Source organism: Anoplopoma fimbria, chromosome 6 (assembly GCF_027596085.1).
Source record: "Anoplopoma fimbria isolate UVic2021 breed Golden Eagle Sablefish chromosome 6, Afim_UVic_2022, whole genome shotgun sequence".
Taxonomy (NCBI): Eukaryota; Metazoa; Chordata; class Actinopteri; order Perciformes; family Anoplopomatidae; genus Anoplopoma; species Anoplopoma fimbria.
The window spans coordinates 16,940,922-16,955,402 of record NC_072454.1 but is presented as its reverse complement, the minus strand read 5'-3'; the positions used below and the strand labels follow the sequence as shown (position 1 = coordinate 16,955,402).

Here is a 14,481-nt window from a genome sequence, read left to right as displayed (position 1 = left end):
TTAAAGCATCTTCAGCAGGAACAAGCGGTGTAGTGGTCACAGAGGTCCACTGTGCTGCGTTAGAGAGCACAAATGGCCGGTATTATATACTCCCCAAAACAACTGTTGTAGCATCCACATGGATTAAAGCATCCAACAAACAATGGGGAATTGCAAAGAGATTATCTATAATGGTGGGAAGTATAGGTTTGATAGCAAGGACACTGGTGGTGGTGGTGGGAGGAGAAAGAAAGAAAGAAAGTGATGATGACAGGAGGTGAACAGTGCTTATTCAGCACTCAGCAGCAGTGATTGGTGTGTGTGACGTGATGGAGCTGCAGGAACCTTTTCACACTCTTGAGGCCTAATCAGGGCTGTTAGGATCACCAGCCAGCGTAGAGTGAGTATTGCGGCGGCCCCCTGTGCATAGTGCAAAAGGCTGGATTTGCATGCATTCCTTCGATGCATGTTTATGAGCTTCAGTAGGGTCTCAATTACTTTCAAAGGGAAAATCTGCTAAAGCGAGAGGGAGGTCGATAAAAGGAGAGCAAGGAGCAGTTCCTTCATCTTGTCTGCTACAGTATGTGAGGGGCTGAGTGTTGCGTGACCTGCAGTGATATTTACACTGACACAAGCAGCTAGTGCCATCTGGTGTATGAGCAATCAAAGAGGGTCTGCAGACCTACCACGCACACATACTATATATATATATATATATATATATATATATATATATACAGTATACGCATTATGCATCCAAACACAGTTTGGAATATATGCACTGCTTTCATATCAAAAGTGATCCGAGGAAGTTTGAAAACCCTAGGTTGAGTCCCTGATCCAGATTGAGTCCTTCAAGGAGCAGAGCTGTGAAGCACAACGGCCGAGCGCTGGCTGTCTTCTAAGCTCGGGCGTGAAAGCCTGCACTGCTGTTTAATAATGCATCAGGTTCCAGTGTTGTTGGTCCCAGGGAGGGGGGTTTAGTGGTAGTGTGACTATGAGGGTCCAACTGGCTGAAGTAGCCCGCGTGTCAAATGACGGATTCATTCACAGCCGAGATGTTATCCCATGGATTAAACAAGCCATGAGCTGGTATTAATTAATCAAAGCATATCTGGGGGGGGAATTTATTGAAATGAAATAAAAGATTAAGCTGGAATTATTTATGTCATGCTGGTACTGATGTGGGGTTTTGATGTTTGAAACGGTCCATTCAGGGGAAGGTTGTTTTCACTATCAACTCTGCATTGCAGTGGGGAGGTCAGATTGGTACAGGCTTGCTTTGTCACCGTTTCCCTCTCAATGTGTGAGTGGAGATTACTTAATACTGAGGCGTTCGAGGATGTGACTGCAGATTTCATATCTGTTTAATGGGTTTTACCAGACGAGGAACACAGCCGACAGAAAAGGCAGCCTTTCTTTTATTCGTTACATAAGCTCGTCAGCGCTGAGGTGGGAAAAAAAGACTGAAAGATTACTGTCACACTGTACTTAAATCCACTTTCTTCTGTAGCAATTTCTGAGTGCCTGCCTCATCTAGGTGTATTTCTGCTTTTGTCTGTATTTCTGAGGGTACTGAGAGTGTGGGTGTGTGCGTGCTGGGTATTGTGTGTGCCTTTGAACGGGCACAGCTGTGCTTTTGAACTTGTTAACCCCACAGTGGGGAAGTGTGGACTGCAAGGAGCTGAGTGGGCAGGACCTCACCCCCGGAGCAGAGCAGAGGGAGGAGGTGGCATGCGGCAAAGCAGAGAGATAGGAAACTGGACACATCAGCCATACTGCACTGCCACAATACCACCTTTACATATATGTATATGTGTAACTTAGAAGACGTGACCCAGCAGGTTTTTTTTGGACCTGTTAAAGGTCAAAGGACCTGTTCCCCTCAGTGTAAGGGAAATCAGGCCAGTAGTCTATTAATCAGTTCATCAGTCAACAGAAAATAGATTGATTTGATAATCATCTAATAGACATCTATCGAATAATGTTCACAGTTTTCTGACATTTTACAAACTAAACCATTAAGCAATAAAATCAAAAAAATAATCTAATGATTAATTGGTTGTAAAAATATATATCAATTAGGAGTGTCCAGGCTAAGATTTTGTGTGTTCAATTCAGATTGGTCGGCTAAAGACCCCTGTTCAATTGTCAAGATAGACGGATCCTTATTCTGTAAGGTAAATACTTATCCAAGAAATCAAGATATAAACACTAGGATACAAAAGAAACTCACTTAATGAATGAAAGCGTTGTCCACACACATTCCTCCCAACAGCTGAGAGAATAGACGCGTTGTAATTTCCGATTTAATAGTTCATAAACCACATTTGCATTCTCTAACAATCAACATGACATACTCCTTAGAGTTGAGTCAGCATGTTTTCACAGCTTATTATTGGTGATGTACTTTAAACTGATTTCACTGCCTGGCCTAGACTGGATTCATATTCATCTATTCCAGCCTGCATTGTCTTTATACATACCCCCCACCCCCCAACCCCACCTTGAACATGAAGTTCTTTCCCAGCTCTATCTGTCATAGTAGCATGATGGAGCACCACACCTCTCCTTTAACCTTCCCTTTATCAAACGACTGGGCCACTGGGAAATTGATCCCAGCTCCTTTGATTGTAAATCTTTCCTTATGACTTCTACCAGTGAAAGGAATTTTTAAAAAAAGGGAAGATTTTAAGCATTAAAAGACGATATAGATAAGCGTGTGCAGCGATGCCTAGAACTGGTGTATAGCATGTGCTTTATTTACATGGGTGAGGTGTATATGAGTATCCATGAAGGATTTCATGAATGACTTTGTATGACTACCTCCGTTATCTGTCCCGTAGCTGCAGCCCAAGACAGCACATTACCACATAGACGGATGCAGCCATTGTGTAGATTAATGGCAGAGGTTTCCTCTCCCCCAGAAGGGCACCATGAAATGGGAATTACGTCAATGACATTATTCCTCAGCACTGGTGTCTGTAACACACTTACCCACACAGACACATTTTATGCTCGGCATTCGCGATTTACCCTGCGGTGTGTCTGGAGATAAACGGATCAGTTCTGAGAAAGAAGAGATCTTGATGTAATTTTGTGTTCAGATGCAGTCGTAACAACAAAGCAAAAAAACAACTGTAGGGTAGTTATACCCCAGGGGGCACTCCTGCCTTTGCCAGAGGATACGTGAAAGGATTGTTGAAATCATGGAAAGATCTTTTTTTTCCCCAGCCTTCTGAGGCAAATATGTGATTTGTGATATTGGGCTATACAAATTTTTAAAAAATGAATTAGTTATGATTTGATTGAAACATGCATATATATCCATAGAGTCTAGAGCTGTGACACCTGAACACAAGTTATGTGGATTTAATGGTGTAGGTAGTCATACAATGTTTCTAGCACACAGAGGTCATAGCAGTTAGCATTAAGTACTAAATTAACAGTTCAAATAGTTACTTAAAAGTAATGGATAAATGAGTGAATAATTAGTGAATGGATACATGTTTGAGGAGTCCTGCTTCCCCCACAACAAGTTGCAGTAGTACAAGGGCAAACTTGACCAAACAGCCCAAATATTATTAGCTTACAAGATATCCACTTTTATATGTAACATCCAGTTTAAGATCAGTTCAAATGGACACATTGGTAACATGACAGTTGGTGTGAGCGAAGGGGTACTAGAGTTTATCTAACAGGGCTGATGGGTGACTAAAAAGGGTGGGAGTGCTGTAGTGACTATTGGTGTAGCCAAATAGTAAATTGTAACATATTAAGCCGTCATACACTTTGCCAAAGAATTGCAAAGGTAATCCTTTCTTGTTTTTCTGGCACCAGTTCCATTCCACACTCAAAGCGACTCTGCTAACAGGAGGAGGGGCCTAATGAATCTTGCAAATTTCTCTGCATACATAATCCTGACTGAAATGAGGGCAAGAATTTCATCGTGTTGCTGGATTCCACCACAGCAAAGGGAAACGTTTGCACAGTGGGCAGATATTGATAGAAGGAAGAGCTGCAGCAGTTTCATCCTCAAAGGTTGATTCCCTCCCTCCTGGTTTATACACTGTGAACGTGTGGAGAAACCTGGCACGTCTTTGTGAAATTGTTACGGCCGTGCTGCATGAGGATGATTAATCTTAACTCCAGATCAATATCATACCTCTTGTGTGGGTTACCACGTTACGATGAGGGCAGAGAAGGACCCGTTACGTATAGCACACAGCCTGGGCTGCTACTAAGACGCCATACATTTTTCCTCAATGTATCAAATACATATTCACATCCCACAGTATATCCTGCATGATCTATTGTGTCCCTGTTTGATGTGCGTTCACCACGCTGAAAGCATGATTTTAAAATTGTGTAGTGTTTCTTTAATTGAAGGGAAAACGAACACGTTTGGTGTTGATTAAATGCAGCGGAAGTTAAAGCGCACTGCAGATGAGAATTGATAGAAGATCAAAACCAGCACATCAGGATTCAGTGTGAGTAGGACGGAGGTGGAGAGAGGGGGGAGAGAGGGGGGTGAAGGCAAGGGGCAACCCCCTTTCTAGACGAGGGATTCCTTTACTGCAGTGATCAGCAGTCCTCCCCCCTCCTCCTCCTCTCCCTGCACCTTACCCTCCTCCCCTCCCAGCAAGTCTACCGCTCCTCCCCTCCCTCCCTCCCTCCGCTCTTCACCACACTCGTGGCTTTCTCTTTTTATCTCCTGCTCTCTCTTTCTCCATCCACTGTATCCCTACACCCTCTCCTCTCTCTCTCTCTCTCTCTCTAGCCACCATCTCCGCCTTACACACACACACACAGTACAGTCACGTTTCAGTGGGGGGGTATTGTCTGCTGCAGGTTACAGTATATGCAGCGCATGGTCAGAAATGCAATCGCGCTCGTGACTCACACCGCTTTACTCCAGCGTTCATTTATCTCTATCGCTCCCCTGCTGCTGCTCCATTTATTCTCGCATTCTCTCTCCTCCTCCACACCTCTCTCTCTCTCTCTCTCTCTCTCTCTCTCTCTCTCTCCTCTCTCTCCCCTCCAGCTCATCCGTCCATCTTCCCGGCCGTGGTCGATGCCCGTTTCTTTCTTCCACCTCCTCTCTTACCCGTATGACATTGATTCCAAGGTTGCCGTGCTATTGACTGCTGCTACACTGTTAAATATTTCAGGCAGCATTTCAGTGGCTGTGTGCCGAGGGAGAGGAGGGGGGGGCTTTTTGCTCAGTCGCTCTGCAACTACCGCTGACAAACAGACTGGTGAACAGACGGGTGGACACACTCACACTCACACACACACACACACACGCACACACACACACACACACACGCACACACACACACACACACACAGCCTGCAAACACACAGAGGTACATTCACACATACAAGTCACTCCACAGATGGATGTACATGTACGTCAGTGCCACATTTGGATATGTGTGTGTGTGTTACCCTGCCCTGTTTTCGGGGTGCGTGGGCCGGTGCCGCCGATGTTGTGGGTTGTGTTTTCTCGGTGAAATCTTTCCTCCTGGTTTCAAGCAGCTGAAAAGTTAATGAATGAGCAAAGCAGTGCTGGAATAATGTCTGCAGACTGTGCAGTTCTTCCAGACCAGCCGAAAGCCTTCCTCAGCATGTCATCTGATAAGCAGCATGATCACTGTTTGGGCTCTGCTTGGTGCCGAGGGACAGCAATCAGCATTCTCATTTAGGACATGACACACACAAACACACACACACACACACACACACACACACACACACACACACACACACACACACACACACACACACACACACACACACACACACACACCTGTCTGCTATTTTCTGCCCGGTGGTGTCAGAAACAAGAGCATACACCCCTTGGATCCCTCTGGTGGTGCTAGGTTTCCAGTGGAACTGCATCACTGCTGCAGTGGTAACAGATTATTTTCATAAATGCTTTCAGACTTCTTCAACTGGTTTATCACAACTCCCCGGATTTGAAGAAGTTTTTTTTTCTTCTCCTGGGGGTTTAACAAGAAGGCAACACCAAAATAGTGAACACTCAGCAAGGTCTCCATCTGTGGACCCTCACTGAGCCTCTCTGCATGAAGGATAGGCAGTGTAGCATTGCAGTGGTGAGCTGACAGCAGACTGGTTAGCACCACATCACTAATTCATGACAGTAGTTGCCAACTATTGACAATTTACAACAATGTCCATGGTGGAAAGTAAGTGGCAGTGGTCATTTTTTGTGTTAGTTTAACCATTTATCCCTTCCACATGGTCACTGCGGTCTGTGGAGGTGTGATTGACAGCGACGTTCCCTGCTTGAAAGCCTTGACATTTAATCGAGAGTGCTTGATTGGCAAGTGTGCTTGTCAGGTCGACGGAGTAAGACACTGGCTGCCTGTACTGTAAGACAAAACAAACTATAAAAGGTACTTTAGAAATCGGACCCACTTTATCCCTCAAGTATTATGCTCTGTCACTGGAGCCTGTCATGAAGCATACAGTGGAATAAAATATTGCATTCTGTGCACCTAAGCTTCCTCTTTTGTTGCCTGTACCACAGAGTGAACAAGGATATCTGTACTACTCGGTAACAATAGAATCTGGCCTCAGCAGTGAAGCCTTGTTCTTGACTATCTGATGTCTACAATTTGCTCGCCGTCTGATTGTGTTCATATCGTAAATCTGATATTACCACAGTTGTACACAGAGTAAAAGTGCATCAGATTGAGACCCGCTGGATGCTGACTGAGTGCCATGCAGTCAGGTCTGATTGAAAGCATTGACAGTGTAAAAGATGCCCTGTGCCTCTGGAAATTGAAGGATTTATGAATGTGTGAATCAGTGGTGATGCTTTACACTCATAGGAGAACATGCTGTATATGCAATAAATACAGCACTACAATCTTACAAACCAGGATCAGTCTGTTGAGAAACTTGGCCTTTTTTCGATGTGAGGTAGAAGCAGATTTTTTGTTTGTGCGTGTGCTCATAGCTAATAATGAAATCAACAAAGTTCTGTTTTCGCCCCCTGGCATTGTTGCTTGCTTGATTTCCGATGCCTCATCCTCACTCCTCAATCATTCCTTATAAGCGTGAGGAGTTTTGACAGCCCATCTCATGCCTTAAAAGGCTCCATCCCCACTCGGCAGAAAACGTGACAAGCTCTGTAATTCGAAACATGCACAGACACTCCTACTTTGCTGGGTTTCAAATGCAATAGAAAAAAAGGAAGGGTTTTCCCAAGCTCTGCTCCTCTGTCTTCCTCCCCTCCTCCCTCACTCTCTCCCTCCCACACTCCCTCACTCACTCCAGGCTGTTACACAATTGGAGAATTCATACTGAACTATACTGTTGTTATACTGGCTGCATTTGGCTGCCTTCTCTCTGTGTCTTCCATGTGGTCGTTTCTATGTCTAATTACTGGTGTATTTAAGAGTGTGTGTCAGTGAGGTTGTGGTTTTTTTATGCGTCATCCCATTGTAAAATATTCCGTGACCAGGAAGCTGCAGTTGAAACTGTGCTTCATGGGTGTGGCTCCAGCCTGGTTATTGGAACATTTTTTAGAAACGTGATCAGGGGAAGCCATTTTGTAACATAACCCGTAGTCATTCTTGCATATAAACAATTAGATGAATAAATGGCTTAGAGTAGGGTAGTGTCATGTTACTTAGTCTCACACATGGGCTCACAGCACACTTAAAGAACGGACATATTAGACAAGAAAAAAGAGTGGAATAACCAGGTTGTTGCACTTTTCTCTTCCCTGTCTGCAGGTTTGGAGGGGCGCCCCCTCATGGCATGGCCAGAGACTGTTGTGTTCCTCCACTGCTCCAGAGGGTAAGTCCTTGCATCCTCTTCCTTCATTCAGTTTCTATTTCTGTCCATATGACCCGCATCAAGGATTTTCCCCCAAATCCAGCCCCTGCTCATTCTCCGAAACAAATGAGTTTGGCACTTAAGGGAATGCTGCATTGATCAGACAGCAGAGGCTCATTTGAAATTAACAGCCAGCAGTCATTAATATGGAATCTGTCTCAGGGAAGCATCTGCTCGTCTGTGTGAGAGGCGGGGGAGATGGGAGAGATGGAGAGTGTGAACGGAACAGAGGGAGGAAGAAAGAGAGAGACAGTGGGGGGGCTGAGAGGAGAAGGCAGCGGCGTTGCAGAACAGGATTTTAAAGCGGGCCTTGATAGCTGTAGGATAGGAGCAGAGATGGGCACAGGATCCTCACACTTTCCCCGCCGTGCCTGTGATAACAGGAGAGTGGAGGACAAACAGGAGCAGGTGCAGAAACGGCCATGGCGCTCGGGGCAAGGTTTCAAATTGTCACCATGATGAAGAGGTGTGTGTGAAATATAATGTCCGCACCTCTGCATCTTTGAACATGGTCAAGAGACACTCTTGAGACGGAGCCCAGCCGATGCCTCCTGTGCCAGTCGATGATCCTTCACATCTGGGTGCGAGGCTGCAAACCCGATCAGAGATCTGCTGATTCACTGCAGTGGCTCAGGTTGTTGGGTGCAGCAGCAGCAGAAAGGCAGCTTGGATCACCTTGGAGCACCATGTGCTCTCAGGCCTCTGTGTTGATTCATGGCTCTGTCATAAGGGACCACTCAGCATCATAATAATATAAGCTGTGCAGGCTCTATAACCAGAGTTTGTTTTCGGACCAATAGATCTGGATTACAGACCACATACTAGTATGCTCAAAGTGCCACCAAGCAAATCAGTGGCTCAGCTGTTTCAGACACAAATTACAGTTCTTATGGTAGGGCCTAAAACCAGCAAGTACAGACGGAAACCCGCATTAAACAAGGAAACACCGTGAACTAGCAATGTATACCCCACAATGCTATCATCCTTTAAGCCTTTCTGTTGGAATAAGAAATATCAATAGTTGGCATCAACAAATTGACATAACAATTCTGTGAGGAAAAGTTTATCAATATTATACTGGATGGATATTCAGGACCTGACAGTCAAGAGTGGGCTTATTTTTGCAATCAACAGCCATAAGTGTAATTCTGTGTGTCTACGTGTTTAAGCCTGTATTTGCATGAATGTTAACACACTGATAATTATGGTGTCATCTGTTGAATCAGAATTCATGAAGGATGGCTTTTGAATTAGTTCCTTTTTCAGATACTGTAGATGCAGTGTTTAAAGCATACTGATTCTAGCATCTTATTTTGTTAACCAAAGTGGGTGTTCCAAGAATGTTTCCACAAGCTCTTGTTGTACTCTGCTGGATCTCAAACAAGACTCCTCTGTGTCGTCAATCCAAATAAGTTAGCACCATCAGAGTATCAGACTCTGCTACGTTTGAGTTTGTTTTTGGAATCCATATTATATGTTCAACTTACAGAATCCAAACAGACGTAATTATTAATCAGGCATTAGTAAGTAAATCACATTTCTGTACAGACAATGCCTTTGACTAACTAGTCTTACAAAATAAGCTATATACTGTCGCCTATGCATCCTTAGGAGCATATACATTAAAGCTTATTTACACGGTTCAGTTAAGACCTCGGGGTGTCATTTTACATTTTCTGCTTGTGTGACATTTGCCGTTTTTCTTGCCTGCAACCCCCTCACAGAGGTGACAGTGGTGTATCAGAACGGACTGCCGGTGATCTCAGTCAGTTTGCCGTCCAGGCGAGAGCGCTGTCAGTTCACCCTCAAGCCTCTCAGTGACTGTGTGGGAGTTTTCCTGCAACAGCTCCAGGCGGAGGACAGAGGCATCGACCGGGTAGCCATATACTCCACTGGTATGTTCACACACACACACACACACAAGAGGACTGTGCACACACTCCAGCATTGTATCTATTTACCCCAGCAGGTTATACATATACATGCTTTCAAGTGTTCTTGTGTTTTGATGCTGTTAGTGTCCCGGCAGCAGTGGCTTTGTATCAGAAATTAATATCACCTGCTGCTTTGCACGGAGGGTTGTTTATACAGGAACAACTGGTACTTGAAATATTACTCTTAGTGTGCAAGTGCACCTTTAGCTCTCATGATAATCAGACAGCAACAAGCCTGCTTATCAAGAATCTTCAAGGATATTTTAGGTGGCTGCCCATCAGTGCTCCATCTAACATACCCCCCCTCCCTCTACAGATGGAGCGAGGGTCGCCTCATCCACAGGCATTGACATCCTGCTGCTGGATGATTTCAAGCTCGTCATCAATGACGCCACACACCTCGTGCGGCCACCAAGGAGAGGTGAGGGCTGGCAAAGAAAAGGCGGAGCCTGTACCGTTTGCTCTGAGTCATTTTCCTCACAGTTGGGGTCACTACCAATAACATGAAGAAATGGTTTTATTGGCAGCAAGTGGATCGTGTTAAAGCCTGTCTTTGTTTTGTTTTTTTGTGTGTTTGCATTTGTGTGTGCTCCAGAGCTGCTGCCCCACGAAGAGGCAGAAAGGCTGAATGACGTCAAGTTTCTGGTGCAGCAGCTCTACACCACCCTGCGTATAGAGGAACACCAACTCTGCAAGGAACGGGAGCTGATTGGACGACTGGAGGACCTTAACTCTCAAATCCGCCCCTTAGAGAAGGTCTAAATTCCTTTTGACTTCATTGACATTTTGGTTGTTGGTTATGGTTCATTGCTGCTCTTAGCTAGACCCACAAATCATTGCGATATTTTTAACCAGCCAATCAAGTGTTTGACAGATAATTGAACAGTTAAACACAAGTATACTTGCAAATTTATAAGTCTCATATTCTCGTATAATTTTCCATGGAAGCCAAGTGGAGCTGTAGTTGCTTAGAATTATGACATGTTTAATCCTCTTATCTGCAGATATTCTTTTTTATTTATCATCAGGCCTTGTTTCCTCTCAGACATCAAAGATTACTGATTAAAGAGGGTCTGACCAGTTCGGCCATTTTAATTATGGGTTTGGGGCTTTCAAGGGTCTGAAAAACTCAATCGATAATCAATAATGCCCTTCCTCCTCGTTACATCCTCAATACACATCCACTTATTTTGTTGTATTTAAACCGGCTGCTTGCTTTCTTCTTGACTTGTGGATGGGTAGGTGAAGGAGGAACTGAATAGGAAGGCAGAGCGGCGTACCACCTGGGTGCTGTGGGGAGGCATGGCGTACATGGCCACCCAGTTTGGCATCTTGGCCAGGCTCACCTGGTGGGAGTACTCCTGGGATATCATGGAGCCCGTCACCTACTTTATCACTTATGGCACGGCCATGGCCATGTACGCCTACTTTGTTCTTACACGCCAGGTAAGAGGCAACGAAACACAACAAGAGTACAAATACATATTCATGAATTTATGTTTGTATTAAAGTTTTAGTGTAATAAGCATCTTCTGCTGCTGTTTGGGTTAAGCCTGAAATGATAAGTTGATGGACAAAAAAATGATCATTAAAAATGTAGATAGTCAATTAATCATTTAGGTCATTTATTTTCTTTGGCTCAAGCTTCTCAAATATAAGGATTTAGCTGCTTTTACCTTTTTTATTTAAAATTGATTATCTTTAAGCATTGTTGGCCAGAGAAAATAAGCAATCTGAAGATTTTTTTATATGACATTAAGTATACCAAAGGATTAGCTGATTGATCGTAAAAGTTATCATATAAATCATATTAATAACCTTCCCTCTAGTGGGAACACTCACTTTAATAACATTACGGGGAACAAAGCATTACAGTAATGAAATCCAACAGTGTTCCTGTCTTTGCTTACACCCTGCGTTAATTGTAATATTGTCGCTATTTTAAAGTCTCGTCTAGTGACGGTGTTGCCCTTCAGAACTGTTTCCAGCACTCATAAATTACCACTAGCTTTTAACTCCAAGGACATGCTCCATTTGATGTTGGATTTCCTCGCTGGTGTTATTTGACCCAATGAACAGAAAGCAGAATATGGACGATATCTGATAAAATGGCTCCTCTTACAAAGTGCTCCGTCTGTTTCTCTCCATAACCTGCAGGAGTATGTTTACCCCGACGCTAGAGACAGACAGTATCTGCTGTTCTTCCACAAGGGGTCGAAAAGGACACGCTTCGACATTGAGAAGTACAACAAGCTGAAGGATGATATCGCTGAGGTACAGTTGCTTGGTGAAAGCTGGATGTTTTTGTGATGTTAAATAAGCACTGCAGTCACACTAGGGATTGTCACATGTTACAGTTCAATACTTTGATTTGTAACGGCTGTACAAAGACCTAGTTTAATTTCTTCTCATATTTTAAACTCTACCCTGCCTCCCTCTCCTCGTGAACCCTCTCCAGGTGGAGTTGGATCTGAAGCGTCTTCGGGACCCGCTCCAGCTCCAGCTCCCAGTTCAGCAGCTCACCGCCAGTAAAAATTGATGGGAAGAATGACTCCCTCCTCTCTCAACTCCTGCAACCCCCTTTTCCCTCTTCCATTCAACACCCTTTTCCCTCCCCTTTTTACCCCCAACTCTTTCCTAAGACTCCTCCCTCCCCCATTCCTCCCACACCCAATAATCCCATCCCTTTCTCGACTGTGGGAGTTAGTTTTTCCTCCTTTTTTTTTTTTTTTTTTTTTTTCTTTTTCTTTCTTTTTACTTTCCTGACTGAAAACTACAGTTGGAATTGCAATTGAAAAGCGCTAAAAGACGAAAAAAGGATGGCGAGAGTACCGCGAACTGAAAAACTCTCACAGCCGAAGGATGGTGAGGATGATGAAAAGGACAATGATGATGAAGGAATTAAACATGGCTACTATGGATATGCCTCAAGTCTTCGGAGGGACAGCCTGCAGGGAACTTCAGGGGGCAAACAGGATTTATCATACCTCTAGACACTTCAGAACAGAGGACATGCAGAGGGGGCAGTCACTGTTGAGTATGTGTGTGCGTGTGTTTGTGTGTGTTTGTGTGTGTGTGTGTGTGTGTGTGTGTGTGTGTGTGTGTGTGTGTGTGTGTGTATGGGACTTTCAGGGTATACTGGGACACCGACCCTGGCCACTCTGCAGGTCGACACAGCAGTGTAGTCCTGCTTCCTCTAGCAGTCAAACTGTCAACACACACACACACACACACACACACACACACACACACACACACACACACACACACACACCTACTCTTGGTTGGGACAGGCTCCAGAGAGAGTCTCAATCCCAAAGTTTACAAGAAAGTCCTGACTGCAGTCGCACCATCAGGAGGACCGTCCTCTTGCTGTGGCCGGACCCTGCTGCCTCTCCCTCCCTGGGCCACGCCTTCACCAGGTGACGGACAGCTGTCGCTCCCAGTGTGACCTTTGTCAGGAGCCTGTCTCGACTCGCAGGATAGAGGCACGACGACGCCTCGCTTCCTCTTCCTGTTGACGTCCTGTAGCGGCCCCGGTCTGCGCAAGTATGAGAGTACTACCGACAACAACATCACTGTGTGTTCTTTTATTCCGAAAAAAATATTTTGGCACTTTTTATTTTGAAAGCCATAGTATATTTGTTATGAAAAGAATATAAATATATATATGTATACAATCAAATAAACAGATGACCAGAGGCTAGTTTTTTTTCAGTGGGGGGAGGAGCTCTCTAACAAACATCCTTTCATCGGTTAACGTCCTCTGAAGATCGCCTGCCATGAAGAACCCCCGCTAACAGTCAAACAGTGCGCACACACAAAGAGCATTACGATGTATGCATTTATACCTTGAACTAACTATTACATATCTTGTCAAACACAAACAATGTATTTCACAGTAACTACGTCCAGGTAGGACGTAAGGCTCCTGTGCATGGCCACCAAAAGGGGGGTAACAATGTTGAAGCCAATTTCAGGGCAAAAATGGCTTTGATTTAAATTGATTTTGAACAAAGCAGAATAATGCTATCATTGACCTCTATAATCACCTCATGAATACAAAGATTGCTGCGGAAATGCTTAACATAAAGAAGGATTTAAAATGTGCAGTGATCATTGTCTCAGACAAACCCACAGGCATGTTATTGTTTACTATATCTGATGAACTGAGTGGCTTTAAAGAAGAGTAAATTCAAGAGGAGCAGACTTTTTTTTTTTTTTTTTTTTTAAATTGCCTGCAGTTCAATATCCCTTTTTTCAAATATCATATATTTCCTCTTTGTCCAATCAAAAGTATTGTTCTCTGAGGTGAAGAATTTATATTTCCAGATCTTCAGTGACCTGGCCATTATCTTAACAGCATGTAATGTGCATTTCAACATGTGACGTTTTTTTTTTTACGATTCTCTCGCACAGAGCTTATAGACACAATCACAGAAGGCTACATCTTTAAAAAAGTCATGGCTTTAATTCATAGAGGCTTTTTTGAGTTTTCTCCTCCCACTGTTGCTGAAAAGCCCCCCTGCTCCCTCGATGGCAAGGCAGGGTAGACTGCATGCTGTGGTATGCCCTCAGTAGAAATTTGTGAATGTGTAGGAGCATTATTGCAATTTTGTACTTAATTGGATACCTTTCTTTGCCACATCTAGCTGAAGTCTCATCCCCTTCGATTACGTTAAATCAAAGGTTGTAG

General features: G+C 44.1%; 1 protein-coding gene across 2 annotated transcripts in view; it reads left to right on the top strand.

Annotated features, from left to right (window-relative positions):
• Positions 1-13,486, top strand: part of mcu (mitochondrial calcium uniporter) — a 50,077-nt gene extending 36,591 nt beyond the window's left edge. For both annotated transcript variants that reach the window (XM_054600178.1, XM_054600177.1), the window contains exons 3-9: positions 7,749-7,812; positions 9,576-9,746; positions 10,102-10,206; positions 10,381-10,541; positions 11,028-11,231; positions 11,943-12,059; positions 12,244-13,486. In XM_054600178.1, coding sequence (XP_054456153.1) covers positions 7,749-7,812; positions 9,576-9,746; positions 10,102-10,206; positions 10,381-10,541; positions 11,028-11,231; positions 11,943-12,059; positions 12,244-12,324 — 903 coding nt within the window. In that variant the 3' untranslated portion in view covers positions 12,325-13,486. The remainder of the gene's footprint in view (positions 1-7,748; positions 7,813-9,575; positions 9,747-10,101; positions 10,207-10,380; positions 10,542-11,027; positions 11,232-11,942; positions 12,060-12,243) is intronic.
• The last annotated feature ends 995 nt before the right edge of the window (positions 13,487-14,481 follow it).